Genomic DNA, 24482 nt, shown 5'->3' on the forward strand with positions numbered 1-24482 from the left:
AGTATAGCCTTGAGAACAGCGTTTTGGTTTTTTTTATTTTTTCTGATTTGAAACAAAAGCAGTCATGCATTACGAAAATGCTTTGCTTTATTCTAATCAGTCAATTCAGTCACCAGCGCCTGTCTTCAGGGATATCGTGCACTTCTGATGCATAAACTGTAAAGCTCTGAACACATGTGGGATCCTGAGCCAGAAACTAGCTGCCTTGTAAACACGATGCCACCAGACACTGAAGGGAGAGTGGGATGGAATGAGCATCAATGTATTAAGCCAGTCTGACAGGAAAAAGAAGTGGGGGGAGGAGTTTCTTTAAAGTAGATGCTCTATTGTGTATTTTAGTGAGTATATTAAGGATGGCCTAAGTGGGGATAAAATCTTGATTGCTTTAGCATTTTAATGAGAAATAGGACAGCTTAAAAGACAACAGATACGTACCTTTGCAGCACCTTTTCAAGCAAGTTTTCTGGATATATATATATATATATATATGTATATAATGTGTTGTCATGCCCCAAGGTGACCTTCATGTTCCACTGTGTCTCTTTAACCTTCGCTGGTGTTTGCATAGGCTATCAAGGTATCTAGGGTTATCTTTGCCCTGGGCTGAAGACGGCCTCTCCATTTTCGTAGAGAATGTGGGGGAGGTTCTTTGTGCCGCACTTATACTTATAACTAGATCCTGTTTGCCAAGTAACAGGGTAGAAAGTATTGCTCAGAGATAGTGTCTTCGACGTAAATCTGGATGAACAGATATCTACGTGTGCCCCCTGGTCTAATGCTCATAAAGGAGATCTGGTGAAAAAACAAACATAGGTTAGCAGGGGAGAGCGACCTGGCCCTGCAACCTTGCACAACAGTCATTCTGCGACTTTCCAAGGTTACCCTCTATCTGTACAAGGCCACCTACCTTTGGAATGATTGATTTAAGGGAGCTTCAACCTTTGTTCTTTAAATTCAGTAGCTGAAAGGGGAAGTCAGCAGCTTTTTCTTTTCTGAGTCAGCTCTTGGGGCCTCATGTCTCTGAGAGGTAGCTGCTAGTCTAAGGTAGCTCTTCCCTTTGATGCCCCTGGAAATCCAGGCTCAGATAAGTTCTATGGGTGATAGGAAGCAAATAAGATAGCTGGCACAACTTTGGAAACAAAGATGAAGAAGGGGCGAGAGGTCGGGCAGGGCCCTGGTGGCTGCGAGTGCTGTGGAGGGCATGGGTTGTCAGCAAGCCTCGCGTGATGTGTTTGTCTATGTTTAAGGAACCTCCAGTCGTTTGCCAAAAGTTACATTTTCAAATCTGTGTGTAATTGGACTCACATTTTGGCTGAACTAACTTCATGCGAACTACGAACTTGTTTGTTGTTAAAGCTATTTAACAAAGTATTAAGTTATAGAATTCTGATTTCCATTATAATATTACTAAATTAAATTAATACCTGAGCCAAAATCTAAACTTGGCAACACAAAGGGAAAAAAGTCTAGAATAAAGTCCTTAATTAATTAAACAAAGCATCTGTGGGTTCCCCCCAGATATTAGGAGGGAGTTTGGAAGAAATCAATAGTAGCAAATTGGAGCTTTACTGAAGTCCAGCTTCCATGCCCAGACATAACGTCCGCGTGCCAATTCCACAGAGAATGGATGATATTTTAAGCTTTTTGTTATTCCGAAGTTAACAAGAGTAATCCTGTTGGTAATTTTTTTCATGCAAAGGACCGTATGTCAGAATATAATCACAGCTAAAATACCTTGAGTTGGCAACTTGAAGTCTTTCCTCAGGATTTAAGAAGGAAGAGTTGAAGACAGTGAACATAAAAGCCACTCTAAAAATCTCAAAGAATATAATTCTTACACTAACAAAAATAAGGCCCCATATTGGGGCCTTCGAGAAAGGCAGATTTACCATGAACCCAAGGAAGCCGAAGCTTCAGGGGCCCTGACTTACCTGGGTTCTTGTGAGATATTCTACCTGGGTCAGGAGTCAGGTTGTGAGGAGAAGCGTTGCTAGGTAAGTATTTCAGCTAAATGTCCTAAAGGGACCTCAGGAAAACAAGGGTCTGAATCTCTAAGACTACAGTAATTTGTTGTAAGATTTTCCTCATTCTAAATAAAAGTTCACATTTATACCAAGTTTTGTGTTTATGATATATGTTTTATGCATGCTTTTTACAGAGGGCCTCCAGACTAAGTGTCAGGCCAGCACCACGTAGCTGCACACCTGGCCCACGAGCTTCTTGAGTGAGGGGCCTGCATCCGCTGTGTCCCCATTTGTGCAAACAGAGCCAGGGAAGAGCCTGGCATGCGATACTTGTGGAGCGAACTCCCACTAGGAGCCAGCTAGTAGTTTGTTGGTCACCTGAGACATATTTTGCATAATACAGCCTCTGTCGGGCAGATTTTATTTTTCTCATTTTAGAGAAGAAACTGAAGTTTCCATAGGTTGGATAGTGGTGGAGCTAGGATTTGAACCCAGACCTCACTGATCACTTTACTAAACCCTCCAGCTTTCTGGATGTCTCAATTCTAACTTTTGAAGCTGTTGAGGGAAAGGCCACTGGGCACGAACCACACTGTTTTAAAATTATGTTTTCTTTCTGCTGAACTTGGTTATTAAAAGAACTGAACAGTCCTACAAGGAAGGTACTGTATCCCATTCTGCATGCCGAGAGGAAAATATCTGTGTATGCCTGGAACTCAGGATCACCTAGAAGGATCCTGGGAGACTTGCCAGCAGATGTGGAGTTTTCAGAAAGCCATGTCATCGCCCAAGTGCCTAGCACAGTATGTTACACTTATGTCAGTCCTCTCCCCAGTACTGGCATGGGATACTGGCCTCACTGGTGTCAGCGGCTATATGAATTCTTGATGCACTGCTTCGACACTTGACTGTCTTGACTGAGGATGGTGCTCTTCACACCAGTGTCAATGTTAGATGGAGAGGGCAGGGATGCTGTGCTTGCATAATGCCTAACACAGCATTGTTATTAATGATCCTTAAAGATGAGTGACTTCCTTGATCAAATACAGCAGAGCAGTGATGAAATTACAAAGCCATAGAGAATCAATCACAGAAACAGTGACAAGAAGTAGCATGTATTAGTGCCAAATGCTCCCGGCACCGGTTCTGAGTGATTCCATGTACTGTCTTACCTAATACACATTTAAATTTCTCGAGGTAGGCTCTATTATCATTTCCTTGTTAAAGGAGAGGAAACCAAGGGGTGGAGAGTAACTAGTCCAGTTCAGGAGCTAAGTCAAGCCCAGGCTGTATTTCTCCAAGTTCTGTGTCAGAGGTCGAGGATGGACTTAGAGGTCATTTGGTCCTATTAACATTTGTTCTATTATAAACGGAGTAGCCAACACCCAAGAAGTAAATGACTTGCCCAAAGTCCCAGTTAGTGACAAAGCTAGAATTAGAACAAAGTACTTCAGCCTTCTAGTCATGAAAATTAAATTACATGCTTTTGAAACACATGTTTGCATCTTAGACCCAACGGTGACTGAACAGGTGGTGAAGATGTAAGCAGTGTTTAATGGCCTTGACCCTGAAACAAGGGCCTGTGAGGGAAATCCATGTGTCAGCGTTTGGATGCCAGGAACACCCTAAGGGAAGAAGCAGCCTGGAGCGCCGCCCCAGGACCCGCTACATGGAGATTTCGTCAGCATTACCTTCGGTTCTGTAACTGCGGTCCCTTTCGGGAATTACACACATTCTCAAAAGCCAGATGAGAGAAATCACTTTTCTTTAAGTTCCCTCAATCCACAGCTATTATTTTATCCTTTGCTTTACTCTTCATTCATTGACATTGATTATTTCCTTAAAGTCTGCAGACACTTATTTAACAAACACAAGGCACTACAGTAGACACGGAGAAAAAAAATGAACAAAATAGCTCCTGCCATATGACCTAGATAGCCTGTAGTAGGAGAGAGAAGTACAGAAATAAGTATTATAAAAGTAATTTTATGTTAATCAGAAATGATAACCAAAACTGAATGTTACAATATAATTCAAATTTTGTTTTTTTAAAAAGGTCTGTATATATGTCTTTATATATGCATAGAAAAATATTTGGACATTGAACAAACTGCCAACACTTGTTACTTCTGGGGAATGGGGTTAGGGAGTAAGAATTAAAGAGGAAACTTCCTTTTTTAACTTTATGTCTATGGATTGTTTGAATGTCTTGTGGTAAAAATACATTATTGTTATAAATGCATTATTTTTGTAGTTTAAAAATGTCAATAGTATTGGTTGAAACACTTAGTTTCTACCAGTGAATGTAACCGCTCTGTTTTCACCTCTTCAGTTTCTCCAAAAATCTCAAAGAAAAAACCCAGAAACTTAACAACAGTTGTTATTCTGGATTCCATTATGTATTAAAGAATGTTTGTCTCTTCTGTAATGATAGGTTGATATTTAAAAGCAAAGGAGGAGACATACAATGCATATGTGATTAACAGGAAAGAGGAGCTGATAATAGTAAACCCCAGCCCTTTATTTAAGACTCAGGCACATAAGCTCTGGTTAAGATATGATGCTGTGAAGAACCAACCAATGGATTCCCCAAACACTGAAAGATCCCAGTTTTCACCAGCCCCAAAGTCCCCCCAGAACATTTTTAGGAAGCACTACTGAATAACCCGAGCACCAATTTAATTTCTTCTGTGATGCACTCATTACTAGTCAGTAAGTTAAATGGTTCTGATCTATTCTTAGCAACGGAATTGTTGTTAATGTTCAGCAGTTTTAATTATACTCTTAACAAAGACAATATTCTAATGTTAAGTTTTCTCATTAAGCCTTTTTATATTCATTAAATATCTTATTTTATACTATAAACCAATGCAAAGTTTCCCTCATTTCATAAGTTCCTCATATCTAGTACTGTTTCCATTACTTAACAATATTTTCTGATCTCCAGTTGGGCCTGATTTTCCATGTATGAGAGTGTTCATATCAAATCAAGCTGTTTAAACATGATCACAATGTTATTCTCTGAGCATTTATAATTACATTTATTTAAACTCTTGTTAATCATTCACTGAAGTATAACTTTTTCTACTTAATGATTAGAAAAAGTAAATATTGTTCTCTTGAAGGTTTAGATACCAATTGTCATCCACAAATGGGTTTTTTATGTGACTCTTCCATCTCACAATGGTATTCTGGTTGTAGAAACTGTCTTTGGCAGTTCTTATCTGCAAGCAGTTTTTATCTTTTACTCAAATTTAATGAGAAACATCTATAAGAATGCTAGTTTTAACTTGTTTGATCATTATTTTCTATATTTTGTTAGAGGTGGCTCAGGTCCTATTGGAGATGAGTTGGCATTATCGTATACATACTATGCATTAGCCAATTAAATGAATAATTGTGTTAACATTTACTTAAATAGATGGCATTTCCAGGGGCACACATAGGTGATTTAACATCCCTTTAATGGAAAACTGAAGTTTTGAGCAAATAAAAATTAGAATCATGGGACAGAAGAAAAGCCTCATGGTTAATGTATGAGTCAGGGATAAACTGTTCATAGATTTTTGTGGAGAAAGAAAACATGTAGGTAGAATATTTTGGTCTTTCAATAGCCAAAGTGAAGCCAAATATCTATGGAGTCAATATTGACACAAGTGGCCGCCCTGGGTTTCAAGCTGTAAATGGTTCCCTTTCGTTGAAGCTGGGTAGCTGACCCATGCTGGCTTGGATGGAGATGGGTAAGATTTGAATTTTGGCTCTGACACTTACTATGGAGTTGAAAAGACTTATACAGCTATGTAACATCAGGCAGATTTCTCTGGGTTTCAGTTGCATTAACTGTAAAATGGTTATAAGAATACTTACCTGGTAGGGTTGATGTGAGAAGTTAATGAGATACTATATGAAAAGTACTGAAGACAGTTTCTGACACTGCCGTAGGTATGCAATAAAATATTCTTCTTATGATAATAATGATTAAAAATAGTAGTATAGAATGGCAAAAATTATCTGTAACAATTCTCTTAATCCTCCACTTTAAGAATTAAGACCAATCTCAGTGCTTTCTCCTCCCCATTTCTGTGTTCTTTTGGGGGGTGTGGGATGGGACAGGAAAGTGGTGGAAGGTAGCAAATAACAGGTTTTTTTCCAACCTTCTTTTTTCTGCCCTTTATTGTCAGAAAAATTGGGCTAGCTTGTTAAGTACAAGATTTAGCAAAAATTAATTTTGATATGCTATTGTCTTGCAACTCAACTTCAACAAGGGAGTTTTTAAAAATTCCTTTATTTTAGGAGAAAGCAAGTAATTTCAGATGACATTTGAAGATTTCACTTCCATCTAACCAAGAAAAGTGAAAAAAGAATTGTTCTAGTTTTTACATTTCAAAATATCATAGTCTTCAAGATCTTGGAGGGGGGGGGTGGCAGAAGAGGTTTAAGAATGACTTTTAGGCCCTGGCTGGTGTAGCTCAGTGGATTGAGCGCGGGCCTGCGAACCAGACGATCGCGGTTCGATTCCCAGTCAGGGCACATGCCTGGGTTGCAGGCCAGTTTCCTGCAGGGGCCAGTTCCCTGCAGGGGATGCACGAGAAGCAACCATACATTGATGTTTCCTTCCTCTCTCCTTCCCTTCCCCTCTAAAGATAAATAAATAAAATGTTAAAAAAAAAAGAATGACTTTTAATCCATTGAAATGTGCCTCTGAAACACACAGTGTTCCCGTTCAGGAAAGCAGTTGCCCCAGCATCCTGGCAGGGAAGGGGTGGCCAGGATGTGAATGGTGGCTTTTTCACAGCTGTTTCTCAGTTTTCGTACTAAATTTTGGTTAAGAATCTTGACAGAGCCCTTAAGAAGTGTTTATATAGAGGTGATTGTTTTATTTTAAAATAAAAAATATTCTCTTTACTGTCTACTTTATTTTTTATTTTTAATTGTGGAAATTGTCACAAGACAAAAATTGAAAGAGTAATACCTTCATGAACACACCACGCAGTGCTAACAGTGGTCCACATTCTGCAGCTTGTTTCAAGATGGACTTTCAATGTAAGATTTTTCATAGAAGCAGGCATAAGTAATTGATTTGGATGTTCTCAAAAGACTGTATGTTTATGTCAGGGTTTGGGCTGAAGTCCACGTGTCTGAAATCGACTTCTGTTCAATTGCCATTTTAAATCTTTCCTGGGATAAGTAGATCTTTAGTTGGGAAATAATTAACTGAGTTACTTATTGAATATCTAACACATACCCAGCCTTGTGTGAGCTTCTCTGAGGGAAGGATGCCAAAAAATGCTAAAACAAAGTTTTCCAAAGAGGTGGGAAAATAGGGAAGAAATAAACATCCCAGACTCAGGAACAAGTTGGTGAGGTCTTGACCTAGATTAGTGTTTCCCAATATTTCTTGTCCTGAAAGCCTCTTTCACAGTATGAAACAATCTCTTGAACCCCTGAGGAATTTAAAAAATTATTTCATCATCTTTGTGTAGGACACGAAAAGATGTTGACATATTTATTTATATAGTCTATTTTATTATTAAAGAACGTAAAGCTTCTATAAATATTCAGAAAATTAATTATGAATATTTAAAATACTCATAATATACAAACATAAATATTGGCATGTTCTCATGTAATAAACACTGTTACATTATTTATTTTAATTACATAAGAAAAAGCACTTTATGACACATATTTAAATGACACCCTGTGTTTGGTTTTAGGACAAAATGTATACTAAAATGTAGGGTAAAATTCACCCACTTTATGGTGTTTTCCAAGCCTGGCACATCTACCTCTTTTTGACATTAGGTTGAATGAAAATTAAAAATTTTACTTTTAAATATTACACATTTATTTTAATGGTATTAGAAATCACCAGTCTCTCACGCATTGTAAGATATAAAGTTTCCTTTCAAAACAAACATTTTATAGAAAAATGTTTTTTTTAAAGATTTTGTTTATTTATTTTTAGAGAGGGGAAGGGAGGGAGATAGAAAAGAAGAGAAACATCAGTGGGTGGCTGCCTCTTGCGCACCCCCTACTGGGGACCTGGCCCCAAACCCAGGCATGTGCCCTGACTGGGAATTGAACCAGCCATCCTTTGGTTTGCATGCCCATACTCAATCTACTGAGCCACACCAGCCAAGGTTTACAAGAATGCTTTAATAAATAGTAGTACATGTGGTACTTGGCTATGCAAACAAACAAAAAAGCCAGCAAAAAAAAGCCAACATGGAGTGATGCACAAAACACTAAACTAGTGAAACAGTGTTATGACATCAAAAATGGACAAAAATAATTTCTATAACATTTTGCTTAAATTCTTAAATTTTGCCTTTTAAAAAATTGTAAGCTTTCAAAGAGTAAGTTTAGTGTTTTGCTCATAAATAGCTACATATGTAAGAGACATGGTTTGGGTCAGCTCTTTCAAGTATTTTACAAGTAACACAAAGCCGACAGGGACAGCCTTTATTTCCAATATGTGAAAAGTCAAAGTAGATACAATCACCAACATTATTTTCTCATTTAATGTTTCTTCAAGCATTGTTTCTTCTCCAAAAGCACTCTGATAATACTACGAATTAATTTTGAATTTGTGTGCAACTAATAGATATTGTGACAATCTTGAGGGAATTTTGTAAATTAGCATTTTTTAATGTCTCTCATACTGGTTACATTTTAAAGTCCATGCTCTTTATGCTTCATGGCTTTAACAGCTTAGTCAGTGGTTTTCAAGGGAAGGAGAGGAGAGCACTTTTGCACTCCCCACAGGGAACGTTTGGCAAATGTCTGGAGACATTTTCGGATGTCCCAACACTGGGGACAGGGGTACCTCTGAAATCTACTGGGTAGAGTCTGCTAAACAGCTTAAAAAGCACGAGGCAGCCCACTGCAGCAAAGAGTTACCTGGCTCAAAATGTCTATGCCGCCGAGGCTGAAAAATCCTGATACTGTATAAACAGTATGTGTCTATGAAACACAATGATTTAGAGCCATGAAATGGCTCTGCGGCCATTTCACTGCAGCTGGAGGTACTTCAGTGGACTAACAAATGAATGCGCTACCTTATCTTCTGAACAAACTCATCTTCCCCAACCTCTATGCATGATTACTCAGAGGATCTCTAATATTCCATTTTTAGTGGGGAAGAAATCTACAATTTTAAATTATTATGCACATTTATTGATCTAAAAAAGAGACACAAAGACTGCCTTTCCTAATGTGAAACCTTGGAGCTTTGTTCTGAAACCTTGATCTGAGGGATGAGAGCCTAGGTAGGGCAAACAGTCTGAAACTTTAAAAACAACTTGGGAGAAAAACAACTTCTTCCTCTACAAAGAAGAATGATGCCAACCTGTGCGAAAAGTGTACCTGAAAAACTGAGGTGAAGGGCTTCTGAGAGTATTCTAGTTACTGGGTCTGTTCATTCTCCAAATCTGGTTACCGAGCCAGGAAATTACTCAGTTTTTGCTCTTACAAACTCGAATTAGGCTTCTGTCACTTGCAACCTAAGGAGTCCACACTGATACCCCACTGGATTAATAGAGGCAACTCAGGAATTAGTGGTAATGAAATGAAATATGAATTTTGAGCTTGAGGTTGGATCTTTGATTTCAGGTTTAATATAGAAATCCTAAAGCACTCATTCAACAAACATTTATTCCTAGTGTGTATCTAATATTCTGTGCAAGGTGCTGGAGATATAAAAACAAGTGAAAAATAGCCCCTTCTTTGAAGAACTCTCAGTCTTCTTGGGGAGACAGAAAAGTACCATATGGTGTGGGTGCTATTGTGTGAGCCTTCAGGGGTGGCACTAACCCTAGAAGACCAAGAATAACTTACACGTGGCAGCTGCTTAAACTGAGCCTTGCAGGACATCATACCAGCAAAGTAAGAGGCATTCTAGCTGAATAGAGCATTAGTGAAGGCTGAGTGGAGGGGAACAGCAAGGTAAGATTGAGACACGGCTAGTGGTGGAGCATGGTGTGTCCACATTATAGTGGAGCATGGGGTGTAAGCACTGGGCATTAGTGATGGGGGTGGGGGAGTGGCCAGGACGGAGCCTGGAATGGAGGCTGGATTTGGGCAGGGGGGTCCAACTTATGGGCCCAGGATGGCTATGAATGCAACTCAATACAAAATCGTAAATTTACTTAAAACTGGTGGTTTTTTTTTGGCTCGTCAGTTTTTGTTAGTGTTTGTGTATTTGACGAGTGGCCCAAGACAGCTCTTCTTCTTCCATTGTGGCCCAGAGTTACCAAAGGAGTCACTAATGATTTTGTGCAGGGGAGTGACATGATACGTGAAGTATCACTATGCAAAATGGGGATAATAACAGATACCTGGCAATGGTGCTGCCAAAATTATGTATAATCTTTAAAGCTATGATTACTGTGCTCGCAGGTGGTCACATCAATCAATGCATGCTCCTTCTGTTCCGAGTATTGTTAAGAACTCAGACTGGGGCATCCATTAGTTGGTGTGATTACAACAAATTTTTATCTGAGGCTTAGACTCACTTTAAGGTAATCGCCAGATCTGAAATCGAGTGGCATCTAAATTCCAGGTTAGTCTTGTGACTGTCTAGTCCTCCCAGTTCAGGTGTCCTCCCAACCAGGACATTTCAGACTGAGATAGAGTCTTCAAGGTCATCCTGGAACTTAAAAGACCCCATAGCCACCATGCAATCTTTTCAGCACTGAGGACTGGGGAATAATTCATACACCTATGAATTTAGTTTTATATAAATGTTCTTGGACAAAAAACTAATCCTAAAGAATGCTTCTTCTGAGTCACAAGGTGGCATAATAAGGAGGAAACACTTCATTGCAACATAAAATATCTAATTAATCTTCTCTGTGTGAAAGGGAAGGCAGAGAGGGGACAAGTGGGAAAAACAAGTTCACCTCAGGCTACCAACCATTACCAGATTTCTCCCTGGTGCTATAAGTCCCCGGGTTATGCAGTGTATTTCACTTTCTGACCGATCTCAGGGGACCCCTGACACTTCTTATTTGGGTCAGTGATACAGACGTTTTCAAGAAATGGAAGAAATTACTTGGAAAACACAACAATTTAAAAATGTAATCCTGCAGCCACTGACAGACCTTGGACAATCTGATGTTGTTCTGATTTGCACTAGGTTGTGGAAGACAACAATCCCTGTGCTTCTGGCTGTGTTTTTTGGGGGGGGCGGGGGGGACTGCATCTGCAGGGGAAAAATGCAGTCCTTTAGTTTAAACAATAAAATTGATCTCACAATCAGAGTGCTAATTTTGTGTTAAGGGCATAGTTTATCTCAAACTGGAGAAGAATGAAAATATCTGAAAATACAGTATTTTATGTGCTAACTTTGGAAGCAATATCTATTGTTAGTTACAACTTTTTCCTGTGTTTTATCAGAGAGCCAGTTTTTAAGGCTCTAAATTAATCATTTAGACATATATTATTAATGAAAATTCTAATTGTTAACATTTTCCCAGGTAACTAAGAACTTTTCAACAATTTAGGATTTTTAGTATAAGAGTTAAATAACCATACATGTACATGTATTTGTATAGAAAACTTTAAACAGACTACCATATCAGAAACTATTAACAGCAGTTTCCTTGAGGTTGGGATTGTCAGGTGGAGAGGGAAAGTAGAATTGAACTTTTTCATTTTATAGCCTTTGGTACAATCTGATGTTTCTCAGTTTACCCAAGCACTTATTGCTTTGATCATTACGAGAACTAGATAATAGAAATATCAATATTTTTCTAACTTATATATGCATAATCTTCATAATTGGTAGCTGTAAGTTTTCTTCCCTTTAAGGTCTTTTGTTCCAAATCACAGTATATCCACACATTAATAAGTTGTATATACTTTGAATACAACTCTATTCAAAGGAATGTAAATGGTCTTGAAATCATAATGCAATCTGTTCACTGCAAGGCCAGATGTTGACTGAATCACAGTGTAATACACATGGATAATAATCCAGAAAGTTCACAAAGAAAAGAAAGGTCAGCAGACATTTTTGTATGTGCAAATTTAGACATGGAGTAAATTTATATTCCTGTACGTGTTTAACATATAGGAATATACATTAAATATATGTTAAATATATATTTAACATTTGATTATTTAAAATCATATTACTTCTCCTAACACATGATGAGAACCCACTAATAGAGGCTTTTTAAAAATTTTTCAAAATGTAACAGTTCTCCAGAGTAATTTATTTTTTCCCAAGTAAAGTTAAACCTGATTATAGATGTCAGCCTCAAGATGAGGCAAAATCTCTGGAAAATTTTCAAAAGATTCTTCCTTTGAAAACACTCTTAATAAAGACACTTAGTGTTTAATTAGATTGTCGTTTATAAACCCCATGTTCACAACAGCTGAATTTTGCTCTGTGACCTTGGGCAAGTTGTTTAACGTCACTGAGCTTCAGTTTTCTCATCTTTAAACTGGAGCTAATGATAGGACCCAGTTCATAAGGTTATCATGAGGATTCAATGTGATACTGCGTGTGAGGTGCTTAAAGCAGTCTGCAACACATAGTAAGCACTCAGTGAATATTAACTTATTTTGCTCATAGTTTCACTGCTATTTAATAATTTTAACATTTCCCAGCATAAACTCTAGCTTTTGAATTACACTGCTTTCACACTTACTAGGGGATAAAGAAGAGTATATTCTTCTCAGTATGGATATTACTAGTTTCATTTAACTCCTAGAACAATTGATCTCATCTTTTCTGCTATGTCACATAAATACCATCAACTGTGAGTTACATTTATTTTAATTCTTGCATTTAATATGTATCAGTTAGCTAACATTTACTTAGTTTACTATAGCTAAGTACCACTCAGAATAGCAATAGTAACAACAAATACATACTCAAAATGGTCGTGCCTTAACATAATTCTGAAATGGTTGCAGTTTGTCAGCAAAAGATATTCAACAACTAAATTTGTAAAGTACTGTTTTGCACAGAACGTAAGGAAACCCACATTCTCACGCTCTGCTGTGTAATTGTAGATTTAAAGATTGCTGAATAATTTTTTAAAATGCACTTCCCAGAGAAATAATTGGGCGACTACCTTAATAATATCTTAGGTAAATAAAATATACACCACTTTACATTTGAAATGTGAGGCTAGACCTCACATTACTAGCCTCAGTGAGGTGAGTTAGACTACAATCAGTTGAGTGGGTTTCAATGAAGAGAGAGATTCAAACGGCAAATGCATTTGCATTTCGCAGGGGCTCTTTGGAACGTCTGCTCCTGAGAGCCCAGAGCTGGGCCGCGCCGCCAGCTGCGCCTACCTTGATCAGGTTGTGTCCCACCGCGTAGACGGCTGCTGCGCCTCCCTTCTCTCCCGGGGCGTGCCTGCCTGTCCCGTACCCGTGCCAAGCCACCAGGTACGGATTGTGAATTGTAATCCAGTATTTGACGCGGTCCCCAAACGTCTGGAAACAGTACGTGGCGTAGTCATTGAAGATATCTATGATCGTTTCATTTCTCCAGCCCCCGTATTTTTCTTGTAGTGCCAAAGGCAAGTCCCAATGGTATAAAGTCACTATAGGTTCAATGTTTCTAAGCGCCAGCGCGTCCAGGAGAGCGTTATAATACTGGAGACCTTTCACATTGGCAACTGTTACTATTCCATCGGGGAATAGCCTTGGCCAGGAAATTGAAAAGTGATAAAAAGAAACTCCTAGAAAATCCAGAGCCAGTAAATCTTTGTCCAGAAAAATGTAACTGTCACTGGAACTGTTCGTGCTGTTGACATTTTTGAGGTGTGTATGGGTGAACTGATCCCATATAGAGGGACCTTTTCCATCTGTCTTCCAACTCCCTTCCACTTGAAATGCCCCAGTCCCGACGCCCCAGAAAAAGTTTTCAGGGAAAGTGTCATAGAGAAACAGCTGACTTTCGTTTACCGGGCTAGAATCAGGGTCGCTGGACCACACGGCTCTTCCGTCTCCGGGGGATCCAGTAACAGCTCGCAGGAGGAAGAAGGCTGACAGGATGACAGATCTTTGCAGCGCCCCGCTGGACATCGTTTCCCTACAGCGCCCGTTCCTGGCATCAGGGCTGGAGAAAACCCATTCATTCCCCGGGGACCCCGCCGCACAGCCTGGCTTCATTTGCCACTGACTGCTGGGCTGTCTTATCAACGCCTCAGTAAAAGCTGGTGATTGTAAAGCTCTGTCAATGATTAGCTTGAAGTGGGAGACTTAGGATGGGTCACAGAAAGCAACGTAATTGGAGGGAGGTGGCTCTGCTACGGCCACCGGCACACTGCATTCTCTTATTCTGGGAGATAGTAGATGAGAATGAATCAGTGACAATAGTCTGAATGTGTAATAAAACCTATATAAACAATGAATAAAAATGCCATATTTTCTCTGTGGCCACTCATACGGATCCAAATATTTTCTGAATTTTTGAACATTATTGCTACCATAGATGCATTTTTAAATTTTTATAATTTTTGAGTCATCATTTTATGATTTCACATTTCAGGAAAAATAATCTTACATGCAAATAAATAGCATTCCTATATGCCAATAATAAAGACTTAGGAAGCATAAGATTTTTTTTTAATGGAACGCTTCATGAATTTGCATGCCATCCCTGCACAGGGACCAGGCTGATCTTCTCTGTATCACTCCAGTTTTACTGTATGTGCTGCTGAAAACATGAAATATTTCACAGAAATATTGAGATAAATATCGAGCACAGAAAACATGAGATATTCCACTTCCACAAAATTATAATACATCTAAGAATAATCTTATTAAATGTTACCTAATTTAAGAAAATAATTAAAATGTATTAATAAATTTGAAAGAAAATGAGGAAATATATAGCACTTTTTGTGTGGAAACACTGAACACATTCCCATTTAATTTATAAATTTAATAGGCTTTTAACCAAAACCCTCTAATCCCAAATTTTAAAAAATTTATTATAAAAGTTTATTTGAAGAATAAATAGGATAATTACAAAAAATCTCAAAAAAATAGTGAAAGGATAGACTACCTTTATATATGAAAACATTAAAAAAGCACAACTTAAAAAGCATGACTCTGGAATAAGAATAAATGGAAATAAACATTGTATAGGATCTATAGCCTCCAAATAATCTTGAAAAAGTCAATGTTTTAAACACTTGACATATCACATACTGATGAGAGTCAGACTGGTTAATAATAGCTTGGCTTCTGGAGTCAGATTGCCCAAGTTTAAACATGGCTGTGTGACTAGAAAGAAGTTGCTCAACTTTTCTGCACCTCAGTCTCCTTTATGTAAGAACAGCCATGGTACTGGTGTGCACTGCATGGGTTATTGTGAGGCTTAAATACATGTAAAGCCCTTAGAAAAGACATGGACACATAGGAAGCACTCAATAAACGTTACTCTCATTATTGTTATGGGAAAGAGAGAGATCATTCAGGAAGTGATACTAGGATAAAAGACGAGCATAAGTGATACTTAGCATGAAAGAGAGTGTTTTGGTCCCTGCCTACACTGTTGGCTTCATTTTTCATCAGTTCACTACATGTACTGTCTTCCTTTCAGCCACAGCAAACACCTTTTAGTAGGTAGGGTGTGAGCGAATAAGACAAGGCACACGTCTCACTCCCACCCTGTGCCTTGTTAGGTGTGTTCTCTGCGTAGGAAGGGTCTCCCCCACTTTGCAAGCTCATGTCTGTCTGTTCTCAAAACTCCAGTACCTCTTTAAAGCCTTTCTGACCCCCTCGTTTCATTTTACTCACTTATTTAAATTTTTAAAAAGTGTTGACAGTTCATTAATCCTCTTGTGAAAAATCCACACAATCGATCATGCAGATAAAGTCACATCTTGCCACCTCCTGCTGTTCCCCCTCCAGCTCCCTTTTTGCCAGCACCAACACTGGCCTTAGAACCTCCTGGCTTTCTTCATTCTGTTCTTGTGACCCTTTCTCCGTTTTCGTGAGGCCTGTTTCTTCCCGTACAGGCCATGTCTGGCAAGTCTGTGTGCAGGTGCATTTCTCATGTGTGTGTAACCCAAGGAGCCGTAGTCCTGCTAAAATAAAGCCAGTTGTCTTGCCACCACCCAAATGGGCTCTGACTCCAGATACGGAGGTGATATCTGGGGTGGTTTGGCACATTTTGGCTAGTCTTCCCCACAGCTCTGTCTTAGACACTGTTGCTTTCTCAGGGTGAAGGATGCAGTGACCACTGGTTTCTGTTGAAGTAGTCAGTCGTAAACTTCCCGGTCCTGGCAGTTACTGTTGTTCGTGGTGGTGGTCCATCCACAGGCAGCCAGGGAGGCAGAAAGCCAATTTGCTTGGACTTCGATGGAGCTCCACTGTGTTCCCCTGGCAGCTATGCTTTCTCTATTATGACAGTCTTCACACAATAAATCAATAAATCACACAGTATATTTATTTGTATCCTCGGTTCAAGGGCTCTTTCTCTCCTTCTTTAAAAAACAGGGACCGTGACTGTCTGGTTGAGTGTTGAATATCAGGGGCCTAGTAATCACTAAAGCACACGTTGAATGAATGAGTGTACCTATAGCATACTGTGTATACCTCTGTCACTGCATTTCTCACATAATCCTAGAATTGTTTGTCTCCTCCACTAGACCGTAAGACTATCTCTTATCTAAATTTGTATCATTGCTTGTCATAGTAAATGCTTAATCATTGTCTGTGGAATGAATGGAGCTGGTACAATTAAGTCACTATAAAATAAACATTTTCATGTTTATTGAAATATAATTGACATATAACATTGTATTAATTTAAGGTGTACAACATAATGATTTGATATGTATATGTACTACAAAATTATTACTGAAATAAAACTTTTAAATGTAATCACTTATGCCCTCACAAATACATCTAATTCAAAACAATATAGCCATAGAAATATTAGGTAGTAAACTTATGTTAGGTTTATTTTACTACAATTAAATAAATGAAGCCACACGAATCTAGAAAAAAATAAAAGTAAATATTAAGTTATATAAATATATAGTTTCTTATGGTCACATATAAATAATTTAGCTATAAGTAAAATGCAGGATCTGGCAGAAGTAAGTCTTGCTTGAGTGTGGTTGATAGGGTAATTATATGGGAGTAACAATTTATAAGTTTTAATTTGATATTTCACCTAAATGCCATATGGTGTGCTTGAGTGTGATATTGTTATGCTACAGAATTACATGCTTATGGTTTTGTAATAAAATACCTTGTAATAAAAAAGGGGCACATTATACATATATAGTATCCAGAACTGTATATGAAAAAAAATTGAGAGATGTATAACAAACTCGGGCCCTAGCTGGTGTGGCTTAGTGAATTGAGTACCGGCCTGAGAACCAGAAGGTCACTGGTTTGATCCCAGTCAGGGCACATGCCCGGGTTGCTGCCAGGTCCTGGGTTGGGGGCGTGCGAGAGGCAACCACACATCGATGTTTCTTTCCCTCACTTACTCCCTCCTTTCTCCTCTCCCTAAAAATAAATAAATAATATCTTTAAAAAACCAAACTTGGAATATGTTTGAGCAAATCTAGAAGGCAAATGGATAGCTTGTCACTGTATATGTAATTCATGGTTACCAATAAGGAAAACGCTGTAAATCTTTAATGGGTAAATGGCCAGACAACGCAAATAAAAAAATATACAAGAGAGGAAATACAGCTGTATAGGTGAAGAAAAAAATGTAAGTCACAGTAATTAAAAACACATAAAAATAACTAAAATGATCAAAAATAAAAATAAGTTGTGAAAATCAATGTTAATTGATTGTTTCCACAACCATTTCAAAATTACAACTAAAATGTAAAACAACCATCACTCAGAACTTAAGACATTTTTACAATTTTTTATTTTTCATTGAATTCATTGGGGTTACATTCATTCATAAAAATCATACAAGTTTCAAGTGTACAACTCAACAAAACATCATCTGTCCGCTGCGTCATGCACCCATCACAGTGAGCAATGCTCTTTAGTTTGTGAATGAGAATAGTGGCATACCCAATAGAGTGGAAAATTATTCGGCAATGAAGAGAAATGAGCTGTCAAGCTAGGAAAAGGCACGGAGGTGCCTTAAATGCATATTGCTAAGTGAAAGAAGGGCTACATACTCTATGATTTCAACTACATGGTAATCCGGAAACAATAAAAATAGCGATTACCAGGGACTGGGGGAGGAATAGGCAGACCACAGGAGATTTTTAAGGTAGTGAAACTATTTTTCTGTAGGATACAGTAATAATAGTGATACATTCATCAAAACCCATAGGATGTACAACACAAAAAAGGATCCTAATGTAGACCTATGAACTATAGTTAATAACAATGTATCAAATTGGATGATCAATGATAACAAATGTACCACTAATACAGGATGTTAAAAATAAGAGAAATGAGGGAGTGAAGGAGTATATAGGAACTCGGTAATGTATATAATAAATAATTATAATATAATTATAACGATGTATTTATTTATAATACATATATAATATAAATATATTATTTATAATATATAAATAATTAAATATAATACAATAATTATTATATTATATATAACCTTTTAATTAATAAAAGGTTATTGACAAAGGCTAAGTTTTGAAATGTGTGCTGAGTTTTTATTTACTAGTGACCAATCAGTTAAGCTATTTCAGTTTTCATACAAGAAAACAAAAGAGACTTTGGGTTAAGATGGTAGCATAGGCAAACACAGCTTGCCTCATTCCACAACCATTTCAAAATTACAACTAAAATGTAAAACAACCATCACTCAGAACCATCACAAATCAAGTCGAATGGAAGTCAGACAGCTACAGAATTAAAGAAACCACATCCATCAGATGTGGTGGGAGGGGTAGAGATGTGGACTGGGCTGGTCCCTCAACCATGTACTATAGATAAAAATTTGGGAGGGTTATCTGGAGTGGGGAGTCCCTCCCTATATGAGGCCCCACAGCCTAGGGTTCCAGTGCTAGGAAGATAAGTTCCCATAACTTCTGTCTGTAAAAACCAGTGGGAAATGAGTCATTGGAAGCCCAAGCATTTTCCCTTAAAGAACCCATACACCCACTTACTCAGACTCACTCTCTCTGAGCTCCAGCACCAAGGTAGCAGCTTGAAAGGCACCAGTGGCATACAGGGAGAAACTGAAATGTCTGGCATCAGGGTAGGAGCTGGGGGACAGGTTTCTTCAAGACAGAAAGGCAGGCAGAGGCCATTGTTCTCTTCTGAGCCCTCCCCACACAGATCCACAGAGCCAGCAGGTGGGTGCCATATTTGCGACTTCATCAACCTGGCTACGAGATTTGACCTGCCCTGAAGATCCCTTGAGATTTCATCCCACTTGAATTCTGGGCCTATGCAAGCTGTTAACAGTGACTTTTTCATACAAATGACAGGTCTTAGCTGATGCTTCACAACTTCCAAAATCCTCTCAAACAGGCAACAGCTGGCTTCAGTAAGTCCCCAGCCTCTGTGTCTCTTGCCAAGTGGCCCCATGCCCAACACTAATAGCAGCCAGCCTAGATTCACAGCAGGGCTTTACCTGGGAGCCTCCAAGATCAGCACAAGTAGCAGCCAACTCAGATTGCTGTGTAACTCATTCAGGGTGGCCCTGGACATAACACAAATGAGGCTAGACCTTAGCCTGAACCATCCTGGAATCCCTGGAACTTGCACAGCCAGTCGGAAACCTCCAGATCACATTGAAATACCACCACACTGACCCTGCACAGACAATTCTCCATGGAGGGTGGAGGCTGGTGGTCAGTGGTGACAGCCAGTCTTTACAGCTGACTGGCTGAGTAAATCCCTCCTATTGACCTGCCAACAGCAATCAGGACTCAACTATAAGAGGAGGGTGTACTCAGCCCACATGGAGTGTGCATCTTGAGTACCCCATGTGGATGATAAGGGAGGCTATGCCACTGGACCCTACAGACCACTACTACATTAGGTCACACTACCAAGACATGAAGTCAAAGCAACTCTACCTAATACAGAAGCAAACACAGGAGGCTGCTAAAATGAGAAGACAAAGAAACATGGTCCAAATGACAGAACAGATCAAAACTCCAGAAAAAGAACTAAAAAAATGAAGATAAGCAATCTATCAGATACAGACTTCAAAACACTGTTTATAAGGATGCTCAAGGAACTTAATGAGGACCTCAACAGCATAAAGAAAATCCAGTCAGAAATGAATAATACACTCACTGAAATAAAAAACAATTTACCGGGAAACAACAGTAGAGTGGATGAAGCTGTAAATCAAGTCGATGATTCAGAACATAAGGAAGCAAAAAGGACCAATCAGAACAACAAGAAGGAAAAAGAATCTAAAAAAAGAGGATAATGTAGGAGCCTAAAGTTGGACAACTTCAAGAAGTCCAACATTCTCCTCATGGGGTCCCAGAAGGAGAAGAGAAAGAGCAAGTAATTGGAAATCTATTTGAAAAAATAGTGAGAGAAAAATTCCCTGATTTGGGGAAGGAAAAAGACATGCATGTGCAAGAGGCACAGAGAGTCCCAAACAAGATGAACTCACAGAGGCCCACTCTAAGATACAGCATAATTAAAATGCCAAAGGTCATAGGTAAAGAGAGACTCTTAGAAGCAGCAAGAGAATAGCAGTTAGTTACCTACAGGGGAGTTCCCATAAGAGTATCGGTTGATTTCTCAAAAGAAACCTTACAGGCAAGGAGGGACCAGAAAGAAGTATTTGAAGTCATGAAAGGCAAGGACCTACATCCAAGATTGCTCTACCCAGCAAAGCTTTCATTTAGAATGGAAGGGCAGATAAAGAGCTTCCCAGACAAGAAGAAACTAAAGGAGTTCATCATCACCAAACCATTATTATATGAAATATTGGAGGGACTTATTTAAGAAAAGAAGATCAAAACTATGAAGAATGAAATGGCAATAAGTACATATCTATCAACAGCTGAATCCAAAGAAAAATTAAGCAAACAAGGAGAATAGAGACAGAATTATGGATCCAGAAAGGGTTTTGATGGTTGCCGTATGGGAGGGGTGGTGTCTGGGAACAGGTGAAGAGGTGAGGGAACTAAGAAGTACAAATAGGAAGTTACAGAAGAGTCATGGGGATGTAAAGTACACTGTAGGAAATGGAGCGGCCAAAGGGTTATACGCATGACACCTGGACATGAACAATGGTGGGGGGGTTGCCTGAGGGAGTTGGCAGTGCTGGGTGGAGGGAGGGCATATGGGGGGAAATCGGGACAACTCTACTAGCATAATCAGTAAAATATAATTAAAATAAAATAAAATCCTCTTACAAACAAAAGAAATAGATAGTTGTCAGGGCAAGTTCATTAGCCCTTTGAATGGAATATATGTAGATAAAAAAACATAAATTTACACCCATTATATTGGCTATTAAAAAAAACCTCCTGAAATAGAGAACAGGGGGACAATGACCAGAGAGGAGAAGGGAGGGAATTTCAGGGGGAAAAGGGGAAGGATTTACAGGAACTAGTATAAAGGACACATGGACAACAACTAAGGGGGGGTGGGGAGCGGGGGTGGGGCTGGGATGGGAGTGAAAATCAGAAAACTGTACTTGAACAATAATTAAATTAAAAAACCCCGAACAGCAGAGAATAACAAGTGTTGGTGGGTATGTAGAGAGATTGGCTCCCTTGCGCCTTGCTGGTGGGAATGTACAATGGTGTAGCGACTGTGGGTGTCAGTATAGGGAACTCTTTCATGAGTAAAGTATTCAATCTTTAATAGTTGTTTAGGAAAGATGGAGTGTGTATCCAGAATCACTTAATCATGATAAATAGTTCATAAATGCATATTTTATCTTTATACATATTTGAGAATTTTTAGAGCCTCAGTATTAAGTCATTGTCATCATAAAAATTTCTTCATATATGATTTCCTCTTTCATTATTTCAAAAAGAATGTTTTCATCGTGGTGAATATACATAACATAAAATTTACCATTTAGCCACTTGTACATGTGAAGTTTAGTGACATTAAGTATATTCAGATGGTTGAGCAACCCTCATCAACATCTATTTCCAGTGCTTTTTCATCTTGTTTGTCCAACCCGATGAACAATAACTGCTTGTATTTCTCTCCTCCAGCCCCTGGAAACCACCATTCTGCTTTATGTCTCTATAAATCTGACATTCCAAGTGTGTCATGTGAGTAGCATCATACAATATTTGTCCTTTTGTGCCAGGTGTATTTCACTAAGCATTATGTCTCCTAGGTTCATCCACGTTGCAGCAGGTGTTGGAACATGAATATAGTTCCTTTTTAAGGCTGAATAATATTCCACTGTATGTGTGTACCACATTCTATTTATCCACTCATTCGTTGATGAATATTTGGGTTGTTTCCACTTTTTGACTATAGCGAATAATTCTCTGACTATGAACATGGATGTACCAATATCTGTTGGAGTCTGCTTTCAACTCTTTGCAGCCTATGCCCAGAAGTGGGATTGCTGGACCATGTGACAAATCTGCGTTTAACTGTCTGATGAACTGCCACACTACTTTCCAGTCTCAGTTCTTGCTGTGCTTCAGAATCACCTCTGAAGGTTTAAAAAATACAAGTGCTCAGTCTTCACCCCTGAGACTGTCATTAGTAGATCCAAGTAGACACCTGAGCTGTTTCTTTTTAGAATCCATATTTCTAAAATACTAGTGATTAATTAATAAGAAGTGGTTTTTAAAAGAGAGAAAATAAAAAAATATGGAGCAAAAAGTTAAAGTCCCCCCTATTAACATTTGGAGTGTATCTTACATGCACACACACACACACACACACACACACATTCACAGTTTTGAAAAACGTAAATATGATCACACACCATGCATTGTGCTCTATAACATGCTTTATTCTTTTTAATAATTTATTTTGAAGATCTTTCTATGTCATTACCCATAAGTCTAGCTCGGTGTGCATGGTATTTTATTTTCATCTATGGATAAATATATACAGAGCCTGGCAGAAATAATGCCCCTTTTTATTATAAAATGTGTTATTACCAAATCATAAGCATGTGGTTCTGTAACACAACAGTATCACACTCAAGCACACCATATGACATTTTAGGTGAAATGTTCACATTACTCTCTATCTTGTGCAAGATATTCACATGCCCTACCAACCACACTCAAGCAGGCGTTACTTCTGCCAGACCCTGTAAAATTTTCCAGTTTTTTACTATGAACAATTCAGAAATTAACAACCCTAAATTGATGACAGCGTATACAAGAGATACAAGAGATTGCTAAAACTGGAATTGCTGGTTAAAGGGTGTGTGCATCTTCTGTTCATGGATAGTTCCTAACTGCCCTTCAGGAGGGCAGGTGATACTTTTAAGTTCCTGCCCTTGGTGCAGGAGGGCCAGTTTCCCCTGCTCTCTGCAATGCTGAGTATTACACGTCCATTTCTGTTTTGTCGATGTGATAAGGGCAAGATGACACTCCCTCTCTGCATTCGTTTGGGCTCTCTGATTCCTGATCTTTTCATATTCTTCCTGTCCCGGGAGGTGTCTTTTCATCTCCTTTGCTTATGATCCTAATTTTTTCTTTTTCTAATGAATTAGAAAGAGTTCACTATTTATAAAGCAGTAAATCCATTGTGTGACATAAATGTAAATATTTTCTCCCAACACTTTAAAAAAAGTTTTATTGAGATATAATTCCCACAGTATACAATTTATCCACTAAAAGTGTTCAACAATTTTTGTCGATGTGTTTAGCGCTATGCAACCACTACCACAATCAATTTTAGAATACTATTTAACTCTGTTGTAATGTATTTACATGTGTAAAAGCTTTTCATTTTTGTGCAACCAGCTTTATTATTCATTTCTAATGTGTCTGGGCTAGGAAAGCCATGGCCTCTCTAAAATTATACTGATAGTCTCTTATATTTTCCTTTTAGTACTTTTATAGTTTATGTGTGATCTTTTTAAAATGAATTTTTGTTTTTTTTAAAGGTATTTACTCTTCCAGTCTTCTTTCCTACTTTCAACCCTTTTAGCTCTTCTTCTGGTATTTGTACATCTTTGTGTGTACAATTTACATAATATTCAGGTATCGCTGTCTTTCAATTAGTTAATTTCAGGCTGTTTATTGATTTCCTATTATGGTAAATGAAGATTTGGTTTTCTTATCATTTTCTTTTGCTAAAATCTTTCCTTTTTTGGTTAAATCAATATTTAGGGTTTATAATACTTTCACATAAGTATTATTCATTGCTGAGTATTGTAGTATATACTATGATTGTGTTCTCTTTGTTTTTGTTATAGTTCATTAATTGCCTTGTTTTTTCATTTGCTTAGTTGTCTTTGTAGCAGTTGCTCATGCTTCCCACACCTCTCAATCACTCTCAGGACAATTTCCCGTAGGACCCATCTCCTCTGTTCTCACTGTCCATCTGTTCTCTTGGAGTTCCCCCTTCTGGACACCTTTGTGCCCCTCTATCTAGTGATGCTCTGTCTAGTTGCCA

General features: G+C 38.4%; 1 protein-coding gene, 1 non-coding gene and 1 pseudogene across 2 annotated transcripts in view; 1 reads left to right on the forward strand and 2 right to left on the reverse strand.

The window, feature by feature from the left end:
- The window catches only part of KLB (klotho beta), a 37541-nt gene extending 23357 nt beyond the window's left edge, over positions 1-14184 (reverse strand). The window contains exon 1 of the mRNA XM_037064315.1: positions 13278-14184. Within this exon, the coding sequence (XP_036920210.1) occupies positions 13278-14102 (825 nt within the window). The 5' untranslated portion in view covers positions 14103-14184. The remainder of the gene's footprint in view (positions 1-13277) is intronic.
- Positions 11051-11171, forward strand: LOC118999706 (uncharacterized; annotated as a pseudogene).
- Positions 14185-14555: 371 nt separating the features above from the next.
- On the reverse strand, positions 14556-14659 carry LOC118999704 (U6 spliceosomal RNA). Its single transcript, XR_005069161.1, has one exon. It is a non-coding gene; the product is annotated as a U6 spliceosomal RNA (small nuclear RNA).
- Between the last annotated feature and the right edge of the window lie 9823 nt (positions 14660-24482).

The sequence above is a fragment of the Sturnira hondurensis genome, unplaced genomic scaffold (genome assembly GCF_014824575.4).
Source record: "Sturnira hondurensis isolate 20B ecotype Veracruz unplaced genomic scaffold, ASM1482457v3 Scaffold0015056, whole genome shotgun sequence".
Lineage (NCBI taxonomy): Eukaryota > Metazoa > Chordata > Mammalia > Chiroptera > Phyllostomidae > Sturnira > Sturnira hondurensis.